Source organism: Ips typographus, linkage group LG1 (assembly GCF_016097725.1).
Source record: "Ips typographus isolate SLU linkage group LG1, UJ_Ityp_2.0, whole genome shotgun sequence".
Classification (NCBI taxonomy): Eukaryota; Metazoa; Arthropoda; class Insecta; order Coleoptera; family Curculionidae; genus Ips; species Ips typographus.
This window is the reverse complement of record NC_138422.1, coordinates 14,965,433-14,984,068: the sequence shown is the minus strand read 5'-3', so window position 1 is coordinate 14,984,068 and position 18,636 is coordinate 14,965,433. Positions and strand designations below refer to the sequence as shown.

Genomic DNA, 18,636 nt, shown 5'->3' with positions numbered 1-18,636 from the left:
ATAATTTCGAATTTACTTTTTAAGTACAAAAATGTTACACCAACAGAGTCTAAAATAAGTTACGTTGAAACTGTGTGGTGATGCTAAACTTTGCAAAACTGGACTGTTTCAATGATAACTACGGACTAAGATATTTGACTCAGCATTTACTTTAAGCGTCATCAACAATAAGGGTATTTAGTTTTGAGCAGCTCGAACTCTTTCCTATATTTTTATTTCTAATGTCTTTAGAACAAATTTGTCAAATAATAAAACCAAATCATAAATTTGTTCAAAAACGTACGTATGAGTGAAAATAACATTAATGTGCATTTAAAATAACGTAAAAAATTAAAGTAATTTATATGTATCCATAAAAAATTAAAAGTCATTTTGTTAAATTTTCATTGTGGAAAGCTTCAAAAAGTAATAAAATGTTTTACTTGCTGTATTATTCTGAAGTATTTTTTGTTCCAATAAAACCAAATTTATTATATTACATTTTAGAGCAGCTGTCAATAAAAAAATGTTTTATTTGTATTGACAGGCTTTACGAAGTTTTACCTGACTGAAGATGCGTTTGCAAAGAAACGATTCAATTTCAGTACGTTTGACGGTTTTACTGAAAACTAGAAAAATTTATTTTCTTTATTAGCAAACAAGCAAACGATATAAATTAATTTTGTAATAGGGTAACTTAATCGAGAGAAAAAATTTGCCTTTGTATTCCCAACCAGATATGCCACGTACGAAAAGTACATTGCATAAATATAGCGGACAATGTCCACTGCAAATGTGCATTTTCCATTCCATTAAGATATTGCGTAATAGTCTGGAAACACTTTAAACTGTGGGGAGTGTGTAGCTTAATTGCATCTATTAAGCCCTTTTAGTGTGTATGTGTTTCATAGTTGTTGTTTAATATTAACCTTTATTTATTGTTGAGAAGTTTGCATGACAAAACATGTTATTTTGCAGTCATTTAGGTTTTGTTGATTGATGTGCAAAGCATAAGAGTTATTGTTGAATGAATAACAATGAAAGTTCAACCAGTCTGCCACAGTAGGTATTTAATAGAGATTTTTTCGCTAAATATTCAAATATCTGCTGAAGGAAGCCAAGTAATTTAGTGCTAGGGCAACATTAGAATGAGATATAACTGAAAAGAGGAAGAATTCAGTGGAACATCTCTCGTTGGAGACTTTTACATTAGAAATGACTGGACCATGGGGACCGAAAAGCTTAACAAAGTCCGCTTATACAGGGCGCTTTATTATGCGCTACTTTTCCTTTTTGCTCGCCGACAATATTGCCAACTGTGAATGGGCCGGTGAATAATAGCTCGCAAGTTGACAGTTAGCTCGGTCGGTCCGGGCAAAATTAAAGAGCTGGAAATGGAGCTGAAAGCTGCAATGGAAAAAATAGGACCGACGATATGGCTCTGCTCGTGAAGGACAAACGCATATTTTAAATTAGCCATGGGGCAGTTATTTTTAATTTGCTTGACGAGGAATCCGACGGCCCACCCCTAGTTTTTAATATTAATAGTATTTCGCGTCCGAAAATGGTCACAGTCTGATTGTTAATAAAAGATCTGACACACGTAAGCTTTTCAGTCTGCACTAGTTGGATGCATTGTTAAGGGTTCGAATCGGCAAAAAAATTTATAGAACATCGACCCTTAAGCGGATCGTTTTATTCCTCCCCAAATGGACAACCACCGTCATTTTTTTTGCTGATCTACGTCCCTTTCAGATCGTAAACATTTTTATATGCTGCCCTCCGAAACAGTTTTTCTTATCCTAACTTTGTTTGCATTTGCATTTTCCCCAATAAATAACTTCCAAATTGACTATAGAAAACGTGAACCTACCCCTATTTCTTATCTAGCAATACAGAGTTTGGGAAAGATGTTTTTGGGCCCCTATACACATGCATAGTAAAACGTTATTTTACTGATTTGTAAATAGTTTAGACGCAACCAAAAACCACACGACAAAGTTAGCCTTATTTTTCACTCTTAATACATAAATATAGTCATGTTTTTGGTGGCTAGGAACTTTTTATGCCAGTTGATCACCTTTATTGAAAAATAATCCAAAAAGCTATTTTTGTTAAAATTTTAATAAAACCAAGTGGTTTATTATAAGTTTTAGAGTTTCCACTCCTGGATTAAATTAAACTGAACTACACTAGTGACCCTTTAATGTCCAGCAAAATCAGACTATTTTTTAAATAAAATGTGTATCATACCTCATCAAATTATGTAGATTAATTATTATTATTAGAGACTTGTAGGATTAAAGTGTACTATTCATCATTGTTTACCAAAATACAATGGTAACGTCCAAATTTCCCATTGGTCTGATAGTGTAATCTGCTTGATCTGACAGTTGAACGGACTCAACAATTATGCGACAATAATTAATTAAATCCAACTACTCCCATTCAACCTGGCTGTGAATACGTGGTCGAATTATAAACATATCCCTCTTCTGAACTGTCATGTCTTAGTCCGGCACTATTCCCGCCAATAAACCGGAATACTGGAACGATAAACCCGGGCTAATCAGCCTTCCCTGCTCCGGTGATTCGACGAAAAGGCGGGTGTGTTAGACGATGAATCCCTTAAATGTTAATTCGCTTCTTCTTCTCTAATTAACCCCGTTGCGCTCCGGTGCTCAGTAGTTCTAATTTAAATTTAATTCAGTTTATCTACCCAGTACACTGGGAGATTATCCTTTAAATAATTGTTACATCTTAACGTCAGTTTTCTTTCTGTGTTTCCACGCTTGAGCAATTTAGTTTGATTGTCGTTTAAACCTCTCCAGGCATTTTATTACCGAACACCAATTGAAAATTCGAAGTAATTCGATAATAAACACTTGAACTAAAAACTTTTCGCCGAATCTCGTGCTGAACTTCCGCCAGCACGACGTAACCTCTATAAAAGTTCCATGCACTTCATTTATCTTAAATTTCCTCCTGAGAAACGATTTGATGTTATGTTTTAAATTGGGGCTGTTAAGTGTTTTGCGGCTTTTAAGTGCGAACGATTTATCTTTTCAGCAAAGAAAATGACTGAACTTTTTACCAAAAAAAAAGTCAACGTAGTTTATTCATGAGAAAATTTTATTTATTTAGTTTTCACTAATTCTGTTCTTACGTGACGTTCTTCATCAAGAAAATGTCAGAGAACAGAAACGAAACAACTTTATTTATTTACAACCTTTTGAAACCAACTCTAGAGGGAGTCAATTTGAAAAATGACTGATTTTACCAAATTTTCAATGAGGATGATTTTCAATGAGGAGAAACAGCCAAATCAAATCTGATCATATAATAAATTTTTATTATTTTGGGTGTGGTTTTAAATATACAGGTTCAAATCATTATTTTTCAAGAATAATTTCCTGAAATTTCGATTGAATTCAGTAAATATTTTCTATGTTTTGGTGGTTACGCACCTGGAAACTGTAGTTACACCCGTTTGGTGGCATTTTACCAAAAAAATACAAAACTGCTCTAAAAGAGAAACATGTTATATCTTAAACTAAAGTCAAATTGCAAGTGGTAACTTTGACAGTTACAGAGATCTAGTTTGGTTCACTGTGTAGTCCTTATAGTATTTCTTAAACCCCCAACCAAAGTGCTACAGAAAATGTTAATTGTTAGGTAGCTATTGGCGAAGAGACTCCCTCTGGTGAACAGTTTTGAAAAAAGTTTTGGGCATTCCAGCTGTCATTTCTTCGTTTGTTTACGTTGATTTTGGTTAGGAATTTACCATTGGTTTCATAAATATGAAGTGACAGTGTCATATAACTTGAAACGCCAATGCACGGAAAATACTAAGCTTATGTTAAATTCGAAGCGTGTTGATTTTGACAGTTGGTTGTTTTAGCAGTTACGCAAATAATTCAAATAGTCCCTGCAAATCAATACGTGATTCGATTGTGCTTTTCCAGAGCTACCCAGTTACCTAAAAAGTGTCTGCTTTATGAGAGACATTTAAAGCCAAAATTGGATTTAACTTCATGTAGATGTGTCAAGCGCTTGAAAACTGACATACAAGTTCAAAGTCGAGTGCAACACAGAAAATGAGAAAATGTTAGGTTTTTGAGAATATTTTGAGATATTTTAGATCAAAATTGGGTTTTATCCGCTGAAACGAGACGCTAGTGATTGAAAGTGAAGTCAAAAATTTCATAGACACTTTGTATATCATCACACACCTACACACAGTAACCTAAAAAATGTAACACAAAAAAATGTGCTTTCCGAAATATATGAAAAGTTTCTGAAAATTGACACACCAAGAAACAAAAGTCAACAATTTCGTCTAGAACAAACAACCTGTATATTATTACGTCGATAGATTATACTTGCATAGACCTACACAATGACCTAAATAGTTTCATACAAAAGATATGTGATTTTTGAGGTCAAAATTGGTTTTGCTGAAAGAAATATCTGAAAAGTGACGTTATTGACTTTTAAGTAACATAATGCAGGACGAGACCCAGTATATTATTAGGACATTTGATTTTTTCTGCACAGAGTTACACAGTGACCTCAAAATTGTACTATTAAGAAATGTTTGGTTTCAGAGATATTCGAAGTCAAATTAAGCTTTCTGTTAAGCAACAAATTGGAACCGCGAAAAGTAAGGTTGCTGGTTGTAATTTGTTTTTGAAGCACTTTGAATACATACAAGAATTTATCAAGATTTTAATTTGGATTTGTTCCAGCCTGTAAAATCTTACTGTACATGTGGTCATATTCATAAGCAGAAATCTGCAACTTTAATACCTGAAATTTAAGGTATGTAAACGTTAATATTTACTTTCTGAATATTCAAGGCTCTCTACAATTGCACAGTGTAAAAACGAGCCGTCATAATCCTTTATGAAATTGCATTAGCAAAATCCGGTTTAGGTTGGTTTTAATTCGATTCCCGTATGAAATCCAGATTCTGTTGAATCAACAAAATATTATTAGATTAAATAACGTAACTTATCTCTTATTTAAAACAATTTATTACGATATTCGTTAATAATTGAATTCCATCAGCAATTACCTCCGGCTCGCAGAAATAATTGAATTTCGGATAAAACGCGAATCGAGATAGCCGCTTCAATTAAAACGGCGGACTTTTGTGGCGGCAGACTCATTTATTTTATAAAAGCCTTGATAAATTCGCTTAAGAGGCAAACCAAAAATTTTTTGAATTTATAGTTAAGTTTTTAGTGTCAATTTATCATTCAAGAGTGCATTTTAAAAAAGATAATCCAAAGTTACCCTAACCCTTCAACACACACGTAGTTGCTCATTTCCTCTATTTATCAAAGCGACCGCCCCAAATTTCCGACTTGACCTCTCGGTGATTACTGAGGGGTTTACATGTTTATTTTGCGGATTGCAAATACCCTAGGGAGATTTAGGAGGTTAGGTGATGACTTTCTTCACATGAATGCAAAAGTGATTACTTTAAAAGTTGATTTGCTATTCTAGAGTTAATACTAAATAACCTTAAAATGCTCTAAATGAATTTGAATCACTCAGAAGTCTATGGAACTGAATAAACCATTAACTGTCGAGTTTGCCAAAAACGTTTAAAACAACGTCGATCAGCCTAGAATATCCTAAATAAGCCAGTAACATTCCAAAATTAACTGAAATGCTCTAAATAGAGTTAAAACACGTTGAATAACTTTAAATTAGCAAAAAAATTACAGAAAACTGACTAAAATATCTTGGCATTATACATGACCCATGGTATTTCAGACATTTATGGATGAGTAGAGGTGTGGACATTTTTTGAAAGGTCTATTTTATTTTATTTATGATTGTCCCTTCTAAGAAAACAATTTTGGAATGATTTTTCTTACAGGAGAGTCAATTAGCATTTATTTTTTAGTGACACTCTTTATAAAATATAAAAAATTTGGTTTTTTAGCTAATATTGAATAGAGTGTCGCAGTGAGCCTTACACGCGGCTGTTCCACTGAAACTATCGTTACACTTCGTTAAACCATTCTTGGTAATAAAAATGTGACTACGAGAAATTGCTGAAAATTATATTAAAGTATCTGAATTTGCCGCTAGGGGATGTTTCACTTCCACTATAATGAAAAATATTTAATCTAAAATTGGGGCTAATATTAGTATCTTTTGGGGGAAAGTAGTCAAATACACTTTTTTAAAAAGGCTTTTATTAATATTTTGTTTTACGAAAGTGACAGAGATTTGCAATTTTATAATATGACAGCATACCAAATCTTTGTCGAATATTTAAAATAAATCCGTACTATTGCATTTGTCCTTTTAAAGAAGCTTAAAAAAATTATAATTGGGAAAACGCCTTCTATCTAAATAGAATAAAAATTAAATAGGACTTTTTGGCTAATAGCTTGCTATTTAGCAATACTTGCAATATCGGTCTTTGTCGATAACAATACGTTTGATATTCAGTAGTTAATTTTGATAAAATTTATCCCAACTCGGGTTGTTTACGTTGTTATTAAATTGAACACATTTTAACCTTTTCTATTTTTGTAACGATTTTGGATTAACTTCAAGAGGAAGTATCGAAACAAACAACTTCAACAACATAACAAGTGGATACTTTGCCCGCCAATATCCGACATCTTCGAGTAGTTTCTTGCCGCAAGAACTTATTTTGCAGTGGCTTGTACGATCATATCGGGAAGTCCTAAATTCAAAACGTCATAAATTCACTCTTAAATCTCCTTAAAACTTTCAGCAATTTTGCATCCCAGTTTCATCTACTTTCATGAGCCCGTCACGCTCCGCGATAGATCATCCGGAGAGAAGTTCACAGAAATGTGGGCTTTTATTTGTATTTTCCTTTTCCATTCTATTCGGGGCCATAACTCTTTTCGGAAGTCTAAGAGAGACGACAAATTTTATTTTAGCGTCGCCCTGACGGCCACTTCGTTTATTTTTCAATTTCGGATATATACGAATATTTTATTTATTGTGATATTTATCGGGGGAATGATAGCCCAAAGGCTTTTTCCTACGGTTTTGTTATTGTGTTAGGCCGATTGGGATCGTCCATCACGTACCGTTTTATTCAGTTTCACGTGCTAAACCGTAAATCTCCATAAAAGACACTGAAATCTGATTTTGCCTGTAAGACCTCTAAACTGAACGATTTAAAAAACAATAAAGGAAAAAATAAGGAAAGATAATTTCATATTTCCCGTTGTGAGGCAGAACACGAGATAACCGAAGCCAGCCTTTTTTTGAAAAAGACACAGCTAAAAATATAATATAATTGAATTGTCTTGCTGTCGGTTCCCTCGAATACAGTTATATCCTAATTCAAATAAATTTGCGTATTTCTGTATCCATTAAACGCAAATTGGACACGAAAAATAAATTTCCTTTTCGGGTCCTTGGAGACGGAAACAAGGTGCCCTGTGGTGCGGTTTTTTTTCAGACTGCGGCAAATGTATTATATTAAATTTCTCTCGAATATCCAAAGCACATTCAATTTTCCTTAATAATAGAGGGAACAGTTCTTTGAGTAAACTGAACTATTCATTAAAGCGGACGGTGTGAAATAACGCCTTCAATAAAGCAGCTACTGCATACCAATTATTCCACAAGCATCTGCCTAATAATGCTACTAAATTAATTGCCTAATAATACCACTCAACTGACATGATATTATTGCCTCGTAATACATATTAACCTCTCAGAGTGCAGCTGGCCATTACTCCTTCGAGAATACGCAGCTGGTTTGAATGTTTGAGTTATGTTTGAACAAGAAATTGCTTATCTAACATAAAGTTTAAAATGTAATTGTTGTATTGTGACCAGCAGGAAAATTAAATACTTTGTATTGAAGGAATGTAAACTTACTAGTACAATGCATTGCAATAGAAAGTACGTGAAACTGTAGTATAAATTGTAATAATATATTATTAACCAAGGTTTAAACAGAAGCTTTTATTCAAAATTAAATCCCGAGGAGCAAAGCGACTTTTAACCGTATTTTTAATGGTCCTTTTATTGAAAATTTAGTATAGAATTTAGTTTATTACCTTAAAAATTGCTTCACTCACTTCAGCAACGACCATAAGAACCTAACCTATTCGTGTTTTTGCATATTAGAATGATGTTAGTAATTACGGAGATTAATACAAAAAAAAAATAATTAAAACAAAGCTCAGAATATGGAAAGTATATATTAACACATCTGAAAGGACAATGCATCATTTTCTACCAAACTAATATGGTTTTGGGTCAGCAAGTTGGTGCAAGACACAAGACTTCAAAAAAGGTTACAACATAAAATAACCTTAGATTTTCTTGGGCTTGTAAAAGTTTTCAAACGTTTCAAAGCTTAGTTTTTGAGTGAAATTTATTGGAATCCATCTTGTGGAGGATTACGAGTGTTTTAATTGCTTTCACATATCCTTAAACTTTCTCTAACCATCCCCGAGGCACTTAATAGGTTACTTCCAGAGACTGGTCAACATAAACACCTAAAATTGGGTCGGTGGTTTAAAACATTATATTTTAACTCGTGTATTGGACTTACCTAATCGTTCTTAGGAGTATCAGATCAAAATGCACTAATTCTCTACAGGAGACATGTTTATCTCGAATTTCTTTAGTTTTCCGGCCACGAAACACAAACGAATGCCAAATCTTTAAAAACGAATAACAAAAACTTTACAAAGAACATATACGAAATTTGAAGATATTAGTTACCATAGATTTGTTTGGTTTTCTTCAACCTCAATGGTACCTTGATGTAAACACACCTGCGTAAAGCACCTTCTGAATGAGAGACAACCTAATTTATCTGTATCTGTCAAGTATATTTCATATGCCATATGTGTTAATAGACATTGGCAGTATTTTTGACCTAGGTTAACAATGACTATTCAGGTAGAGAAAACTAATTTCTCAAGTTACTAACAGGTCAATAATGGTATGTTTATCATGTTACTAGTGGGAAATAGTATATTACGTAACTAGTTCTGAAAAAAGCATTTTACGCACGAAATGGCAATAGTATATTACATTGCCTCAAAGCATAAGCCAAAATGCAATGTTTCGATACCAACTGTCAGTGTGGATGACAATCAAAAGAATTATTTGGTTTACGTTCAAGATTAGCTGTAACTGGGTTATTTCATTACGCACGCTAAAACTTGCCAGTGATTGGTCTATTTCATATATTCGTTATCCTTCTCTAAATTGATAAGGAATTAACCAATATCCCAGTAGGAGTGAAAAAAAGTAATTTTCCAACTATGCGACTTCGTGCGTAATTGCGCCTTAGAGCATGTGTGACGTACAATACTTTACCTACGACAAAGTGTAAAATCCAGTTTTTACTACTCAGAGTAATTCTTTTCATGAAAAAATTTTACTTTGAACGTATTAACATCATATTTGTACTAATCATAGGTATTATGCTACTAAAGATAAATAATATCACTAAGAGTGTAATATAACATTTTCATAGAAACATGTTATCTAATTATTAGTGTTATTCTTATAATAATTATTATTGGCGACATTACAATTATAATTAAAATCAAATGACGTAGGTATCAGTTTTCTCCAGGATTAGTCAGTTAGTTTATAGCCTACCTTAGTAATACTGTGCGTTTTTTTACCACTGTGCGTAAAGAGGATTATTGCGTAAATGAAAACTATGCGTACTACAAGAACTGTCCTAACCTAAGATTATGCGTATGTGGCGCTCTCTACTAGATACAAAACTAAATATCTTTTGTTTTATTACTGTTTAGCATCAAGTTTTGTCCATCTTCAATAACTAATAATTGTGGAATAATCAAACTAATTCTGAAAATATTTTAACATTTTAACACTCTGTATCTCGTAAACCTTCAACTATTATTTCACAATTAACTCTATTATGTCACCTCTTGCAATTGCGGTAAAATCTGTCAGTTTATTGGTTACAAACTACTTGCATACATTTTACATCAAAATTTAGAATTTTGTTTTCACGAAAAAAAACTGTTCAATACATCAAAATCACTTCTAGCCCGAAAATCTATCATGTTTACAGCAACCAATACAATTGTACATGATTGAAAAGTATAAAATTCCAATTTTACCTCCCATTGGGAATTGTTGTTAACAACGACAGATTGCCTAACTGTCTGTTCTAGTTATTTGGATGAACGATTGGACCTGCATGGAATTTATCTACGTCTTCTTCCGCTATCCCGTGTATAACTTTAACAGTACGACGAAAGTTAGAAAATGTAATCTTCGCACTCTTGCAACGTTATAAACTTGACAGTTTACCCCTTTTCAGTATTAAAGAGCCCTATTTGCGAGCTAGTCATCGGCAACTTGCAGATAGCGCAGTCCTTAATAATGAACTACTCGAGGAATTTGATAGGGTAAAGCAAACTGCAAGAAAGTTTAATAAACATAAATCCGCCAATACCGTTTGTTGAAACAATGTCAGTATAGCAAGTTCAATTAGTAAGTTCGTAGCGAGACAAAGCGCGCTTGAATGCTATAGAGTGTCCCTACCACTTAGGGCAAAACCGCACCGTAAATCCACTCTTTGGGAGACAATTGCATTCGGTATCGATCACTTAACTATTTGCTCCCCCGGGCCTATTTTGGTTCACCCAGATACGATTCGCAAATTATTTCGGACCCAACGAAATTTAATGACTGGAACCGGCTTCTTGATTTAGTGGCTGCTGAACTATTTAGTCCACTATGTAATTTTAGGAAATCCACTGAAATAGTGCATAGAAAATTTTGTAGTTTACGCCAACGAAAACTGCATTCACGTCATCGGTGACGTAATATTAAGATTTGAGTGACTATGATCCTCTGGTATTTTATTAAATCGAAACAAATTACTTTGACCGTATAATATGTAAAAAGATTAAAAAGTCTACTCAATGTAACTACGAAGTAAATTATAATTCACTTTATTGAATAAATTGCCTTTGGTTTATCGTATTATTGAACAGTATTATTTCTATATTACTCTAATAGGTGTAAACGTTGTCAACAAAAATTGAGTTTGTATTATTATATATCAAAAGTGACAGTTTTTTTCATCTACAGTAATTTCATTTCAAAGTTCAAATTTGTATACATTGGCCTTAAGTAGCCTAACAAAATCATAAAAGTTTCAAGTTTTTGGTTGTTCAAGATCTGTTTAGATTTTGTTAGCACAATTTTACGGAGGAGAGAGGAGATAAAGCACTTGTAGAGGCCAAGCCATTCACTAATGCTGATTAACCCGATACTTACTGCAATTTGGGATATATTCTATAAATGAAACAAGTATGTAGAAACGGGTATATATAAAGTTATAAGAAAACTAAGGTAGTCCTTAACTAGCTAATAAACGAAATGAAAAATTGGTTGAACCAACTCAAATACGGTCATTTGACAAATAACTTATTTTAGCAAAATGTCTTTTATCTCACAAATGTTGAGAAGTTTGGCGACATTGTTTATCTATGACGTAATGATCGAATATGACGTGAATGCAGTTTTCGTTGGCGTTTTCTATACTATTATTGTTACTACATTTTACTTGCAAAAGGGGTTTATTATGCTAAACATTTTTCAGTTAAGAAAGCGTTTGTGCATACACTTTACTAAAATTATCAAAAGTGTATCAATACCTATAACATTTTTAATTTAGCGGGACACCCTACGAAAACCTCCAAAGTATAATCCGGTAGATTTTCCACAAAGCAACTTCGAAAAACAAACAAAAATGAAAAACCATCTTGTGCACTTAACACCATCCGACCACAAAAGCATTAGTCTTAGTCGCCTTCCTTTTGACGGTCTCACTTACATAATGACGAGAAAAACGTCTTTACACTCCGAAGATTATTCTAATCACTTAAGCATCGTCGCTGACTTCGGGGGAGAAAAGTGCATCTCGGCTTTTAATTTTAAACGATGAACTTTCATCTCTAACGAGTTTGTGGAGAATAAAAAAAAAACGACTTACCTACAACCAGCATCGGTTTCGTCTGCGTATCCTCACTTTGCAAACTCGACACTGAACACGTGAAGTTTCCGGATAAGTCTGGACCGAGTTTGGTGATGTGCAACAGCCTGTGGAAGCAGTTGCACTTTTTGTCTAGGGTATGCGGATGGTCTAGTTTCACTTTATTTTTTAGGAGTCCCAAGCTTTGAGGACCTTTATTAGTTGCTGAAATACATAAGTACTAAGTTATTTAAAAAATCGATTTGACAGAAAAATAACAAAAACTAAGAATGCAAGGTATTGTATTTGAAAAACTATTCATCGCAGAACAGCAAAAAATAACTGAAAGGACCAAGAGAGACTCATCTAAAATATTTTGTGCTGCCCCATCTACTTGAAATTGATGACAACCCAAGTCACTGATGTCATTTTTTGATTCTGCTACTCGTTATCTACAATTTTTGTCCTAAAAAAGTTTCTCTGTAAATTTCGTCGTTTTCGAGATATTTAATATTAAGCATTGAAACTTTCAATATTTGGAAGGTTGTAGCAGACAAACGCTTGATGTTAGGTCATTACATCAAAACATGTGTCAAAAATGTGAAAAGTGAATAACATAATGTCAATTTGGCAATTCAGAAAATAGTTATAAGCTGTCAGATCAAAATTAACAGATTTACCTATATTGAGTAAAATATAAACAATCACTTTGTACGTTTTGTAGCAACCAAATATCAGCAAAACAAACCTGGAAACAATCAAACCAACTGAATTTTTATTCCAGTTCGCATAAACTTTTGTAATTCGTAACCTCTTCTCAATTTAGTATGATTTTCCACAAATTATATGTAATTTAGCATGTTGTAGCATCTGCCGGAAGACAAATGGTGTGTTGGAACAATAAACGCATATACGTTTAGTACAAGCTAATGAAAATCGTATTTTAACCCGTGCGTTTGTGTTAACCCAACTTGGATAACCGCCAAATAAGTAAGCGAGATTTCTCTGATTTAGAGGGGCAGCGATGTTTTAATTTTGAGTTGCAATTTGCTTGTAAGATCGTGTAAAAACTGTCACAGTGAAAGCAACAGAAGTGTTAAAAACAATTAATCAGGATAAATGAAAACGTAACATAGAATGAATGAAACATAACGTAACATAACTAACCTTAGAAAGAGCTTAGTAGAAAGAAACAAAAGGTATTTAAGACAAAACAATGAAACCTTACCAAAATCCACTCACGTGGTAAATAAATTCAGTAAACCCACCAAACATTTAGAGAAGTCAATTTACAAACAACCAACAACAAATTTAAAGAAAGCTGAGCAGAAAACCCTCAAATATTATGAGAAGACCTAATAATAAAGCAACCTAAATTGCCTTATACATTTGCATGCTCTGAAGGAAATGGGCATATGGAAGAGTATCATAATATGAGAAATAGTAAATTTGGACGTAGGAGTGAGAAATTGAGCATCTTCCCGAAAACAAGCTGTTTATTAGATGCACTACATTCTTCTAAGATTCTTGCTTGGTAAAGCATCTAACTGCACACTTCATGACGAATGTTTAATTACCAAAGCCGTTCAACTAGAAGGGTACCAATCCCTTTTTGATAGACAGAATCTGATGCTGTTTTGTTAAGGAAACTTATCGAGAAGTAAAAACGATCCATTGGTGAAGGAAGTAGAATTACTAGAAGCCAATCCAGATCCGAAAAATAATGATAATCATACAGAAGCAGATGGAGAAGAGATTTCTCGAAGATCTTCTTAATATGCTGATACTGAAACTAACCGTGCTTCAACTGAAATTGAAGAATGTCCTGGAATCAAATCATGTCAGAGAGATAATTTAGCCATAGAGAATCTCTGGTTTAACATGGATGGAGCTCCTTCTCATTCTACATTAGAGGGCCATTACAGCTTTTCTTGGAATTTCTTCTTAAACACACATAAGATATTAAAGTTATACTAATCTCAAGCTGCTCTCAAAGCAAATGGACATATGAGTTAATCACTGCCTATCTATGTTAAAGTAAGTAAAGTAAAGAAAGAAGTAACTAGAGAAGAATATTATAAAATATTGTTATGATCATTGTTGACTTGTCATTAGCGATTATTTTGCAAATTAGGTTTATTATCACACTCTACTCTTTTTATAATTGATTTATAATAAATAAAACATTTTAAGAAAGTGGAAAAAACTTACCAGGTATCCATTGATAAACTGCTGCATCATTAAGATACCATTTAACCACCAATTCATCATCCTTCTCATCCAGTGTAAAGTCGCATTCCAAAATAGCTTCAGTATCATGATAGACCATAGCAGGAACGTGAAACTTAGTAATTTTGGCCGATTCCACTATGCTCACCAAAACTGCAATAAAAAAAGCAATTAAACACCAGTCATGTCACTGTTTCGTTCAACCAAAAAAATAAAACTGGTCGGCTGTCGAAACATGCCAGACCTTATTAAATCATGACCAACAGCAAAATTGTCAGTCTGGCCACGGCCGCTTTAGAACTATCCAAAATGGTGTTGATTATCACCGCCAACACCACTTGTAAACTGGTCAGTGTCGGTAAAAGCGAAATAGTGAAACAGTACGAAGAATACCAAAGGAAAGCTACGCCACAGCAACGGGCAGCATTAGGAGCGTTCAAGGAGCTGACTAGTAAAGGAACACAACTTGCCAAAGCAGAAATTCAGAAATTGGAAGAAGCTAAAAAGAAAGCTCAACACAAAATTGAAGAGCAAACGGACAAAGGCAAGAAGAAGTAATTGTCTATTTTTTGTATACGTATTTATTATAAACTAGTATGTGATATTATTTTGTATACAGTAGTTTTTTGTACGAGCCCTGACAACTATGGGACAGGGTGTCCCAAGTTTCAAATAGGAAATGCATCAGATGATTCAACTCAAACACTTCTTCTTACAGGATGTTCGTAAAGTCATTCATAAATTCTATTAAAACTCGGACTGGTATAAGTGTTTTTATAGTCACGAGTGTGATATTTTTCCACATGTATTGTAGGCCGAGTTGTGGTGATCTAACACCTCTATTGAATAATAACCATATCACAGGATTAATATACCGGATGATTGTTTATATTTTACATTTTACTCAATAGCTAATAATGAGTTTCCCCTTTAGAGAGCGAGTTAAGTTATTATTTAACTGTGACAGGTCATATGTAAAATGTCACAGTCAAGTTAAACCTTAGCGTAGGATGCCCTTAAATACGTTGGTGCAATCGGCCCTAATAGTTAACTTGGATGTGATGGAATAGTGTAAGAGCAAAATTACAGTATTCTTCTCTAATTGCCAAAATTTGATGTCAAAATTGATATACTTTGAGTGGAAACTTCTGGATTTCATTTGCTCACTCGAAAGACGTTTTTCTTCTGATTTCAAATACTTTAAAGCTTATGTAGGTTGCTTTTTTAAAAATATAGGTTAGATTGATAGTTTCTTCAAAGTTTGTTGTTGTCTTCAAGAATTGAAAGACGCGAACAATAACTTTTTGGAAATCATGTATTATTTTTAAGTCTTCGTGTGTCATCAACTATGTTGACTTGAGACAGAGTTGATCATTACTGAGTTTAAAGAAGATCTCTAGATATTAAAGAAAAACCGTTAGAAAGAAAGAATTCACTTTGTATATTTTTTCCTGGATGATGGAGAACAATCTCATTATTTCGTTGCCAAATTTGGACTTAAAAGAGCAACCGATCTTGAGATTTAAAATCGCAATTGTGCGGTGTTCGAACGGCGTAATTACGAGGCTCCAGGGAAACCGAGTGGAGAGAACAACAAGGCCGCAACTTAGCCAAGAACAATATAAAATTGCCAGACTGTATCTCACTTTTAAATCCCGACCAGAAAGGGTATTAACTAAATAACGGTAATCCTTACTCTGGACAGGTTAAATACGTTCAACCGCAGGAAATCGCGTTTTAAGTAGCAAAAGGTAGCGAAGGGCAGGTTTTTGCTCGCCCCAGGCCGTAGGAAGCACTCTTCGGGGACCGTTTAAGTTAATTCTTCATATCATCCTTCGTTCCGGCCTGTATATACTCTTATCTCGTCTTTTATTCCCTTTTTGGTTCGGAGCATTTTAATCTGCAGTAAATATTCGACTTCCTGTTTATACAGACGACGCTTGCGGTGTATTTTCCACGGATTTGCCTCGGAGAGGAGATATGACCGGGCTTTTAACGAGAAATATGTGTGCTATGTAAATCCGAACAACATTAGGGAAAATGGAATTCCGAATTCTGGTTGTGATTGTTTTCTTATATTTACCGTACGTAACAAAAAGCGACCTCCTTAATGGTTATGTCGTGACTTTTGTTTTAGTACTGCTATTAGGAACCTTAACAACTATACAAGGTGTTTTATTAATTAATAATATCATGCTAGTATAGTTAAGATTGATAGTTTTTGTGTAGCTTTTATGTCCTCTTTTACCCCCGTTGCGTTGGTTTTAATGTATTAGATAAGTAGTGTTATTAGTACACCCTGTATGGTTGGTTTATTGCTAACTTCAAATCCAACTATAGTCTATTCACAATCCGTTTGAACCTACCATATTAATGGATTTTTTTCTGTATAATAAAATGACAGGTTTATATAGTTTTGTTAAAATTACTAAAATATTTCCTGCTTCTCAAAATTGACAGTAAAACTTTAGCAAAACCATGTCAATAAGGCTGTTGTAACAAATAATTGTTACAAATTAAACTTTATTGAAATATAGTTGTTAAATCTGCACGAGTCAGTATTTAATCGGTTTAACGGTCACTTTACACAGTGAAAAAGGCTTATAAATGTTGGAAAAGATCTAAGAATACTCGAAAAGACCTAAAAATGTTACAAAAAGTCTAGAAATGTCGATTAAAGCTTAAAATTGTTGTTGAGTGTCTAGAAACGTTCAAAATGCAAATAAATGTTGCAAAAGGTCTAAAGATGTTGTAAAACTATTAAAATTGTTGCCAAAAGTTTCGAAAAATGTGACAAAAACTCTAAAAATGTTTCTGTAAGTTTAGAAATTTTGTCTGCCCTAGAAATGTTCCAGGATGTCTAGAAATACTGCAAAAGATCTAAAAAGTCACAAATAATCAGTTTATTCAAAATCACGTGACATTTCAGTCATTTTCAGTTCTTTTAAGATCACCTAACTTCAAATATATCACTAATTCCAATCAATTTTTACAAGGTCACGTGATATTTTTGCTCGCCCATCTCGACTGATGTATTTTCTCTATTCTTTACTTTTCTGTTCTGTCAGAGTCATGTGACACACATAATTCCGCCATCTTGACCGTTTTTTTGGTGAAGCGTCACATGACTTTTGCGATCATTTTCGCTTTTTCCTTTCTTTTTTTTTTATTGTAAGGTCTACTAATTTTTTTTCTATAATTGTAACTGTTCTTTTTTCACTAATCTTTTAGCCTTAAAAATGTTGCAAATTATTTAAAAATGATGCAAAAGTTATTAAAACCTTTCAAAAGACTAGAAATCTTGACACAGAGAAAAAATTAAATATGAATATTGTGAATAATCGATTACTGAATAATGAATACAAATCTCAAACAGTTTAAAAATGTGTCAAAATCTATTGTATAAAGGCTTTCACGGCCGGTCAAAACTGAAATAAAGCCCGGATAACTTTCATTTCAGATCATCTATAAATTGGAATTGTTCAAAACGATCAATAGTCTAAATGTTAATTTACACAGTCAAATATCTAGTTCACTCTTAGAATTATGTTAAAGAAAGAAACCGACCCTAACTAGGTTAAATCAAAATGTTTCTACGTATAAAAATTTATTTAAAAATTATGTTGATAAGTTAAATTAAGTCGTTATTAATTGCATTTGAAGTTAAACGGTTTAACATGAAATTTTAAAGTGTTTAAAAGACAGTTTTACACTGTATTAAATTATTTGATCGTCGGAATTGGTTTATTTTGTGACAAGTGTTTAATTTCTGCTTCAAAAAGCGTTTGACAGAGGTGATGAATAAACGGGGCCAATATTTTCGAAACATTTAGCCTGCAGCTGTAATAATTCAAATTTTACAGCTTACATTCGTCTATAAATCATAGAGGTTAGTGTAACAAACAAAACGTCCCGATTTCATCCCAAATTACTTCGCATTGACCCGCTGCTGGCCGGCTAGTTATTGTTCTTGTCATAATCAGCAAAACGAATTGCTGAAATTTTAGTTGGAAAAAATTAGCTTGCGGTTGAGGTTTCCGCATTGCTTCACCGAGTTTTAAACCGGCATCGTTTTGTTAAAAAAGTCCGAAAAAATGATAAATAGAGAGTCCCTCAAATCCTCGCCGCAGCTCGCTTTAAAACCTTCAGTATATTCAGTGGACAAATAATTTCATATTTTTCTTTTGAAACGACAATGATAAACGACCGGCTTTATTTCAGGGCCTTTATCTCAAATTCATTTGCTCCTGGTGTAAATTTTCGTCAGTTTTATTATATCGCAATTTTGACCGACATTGATCCACTTGTTACCGGCTTATTAATAAGTTTAGTAGTTACCTTATAGTATATTATTCAACGAGCATGTAATGGTAGCTGTTTCTCACGAAGATTAAGTTTAGCGATACGAGCCAAAAGACAGTCATCGAGTGAGT

General features: G+C 33.4%; 2 protein-coding genes and 1 long non-coding RNA gene across 3 annotated transcripts in view; 1 reads left to right on the top strand and 2 right to left on the bottom strand.

Moving 5' to 3' along the window:
• Positions 1-18,636, bottom strand: part of LOC145727185 (uncharacterized) — a 219,319-nt gene that overhangs the window by 148,837 nt on the left and 51,846 nt on the right. Inside the window, exons 2-3 of the mRNA XM_081976667.1 lie at positions 14,186-14,356; positions 11,996-12,199 (exon numbers count right to left, since the gene is read on the bottom strand). Coding sequence (XP_081832793.1) covers positions 11,996-12,199; positions 14,186-14,356 — 375 coding nt within the window. The remainder of the gene's footprint in view (positions 1-11,995; positions 12,200-14,185; positions 14,357-18,636) is intronic.
• Positions 8,203-10,741, bottom strand: LOC145733133 (uncharacterized). Its single transcript, XR_014179122.1, has 3 exons — positions 8,725-10,741; positions 8,552-8,661; positions 8,203-8,495 (listed from the first exon to the last, which is right to left on the bottom strand). It is a non-coding gene; the product is annotated as an uncharacterized LOC145733133 (long non-coding RNA).
• Positions 14,407-14,817, top strand: LOC145729483 (uncharacterized). The gene has a single exon (XM_081980284.1). The coding sequence runs from the start codon at positions 14,459-14,461 to the stop codon at positions 14,759-14,761; it is 303 nt and encodes a 100-aa protein (XP_081836410.1). The 5' UTR covers positions 14,407-14,458; the 3' UTR covers positions 14,762-14,817.

Coding starts and splice junctions, on each gene's coding strand:
- LOC145729483 (XM_081980284.1), top strand. CDS start 14,459: ATGACCAACAGCAAAATTGTCAGTCTGGCCACGGCCGCTTTAGAACTA.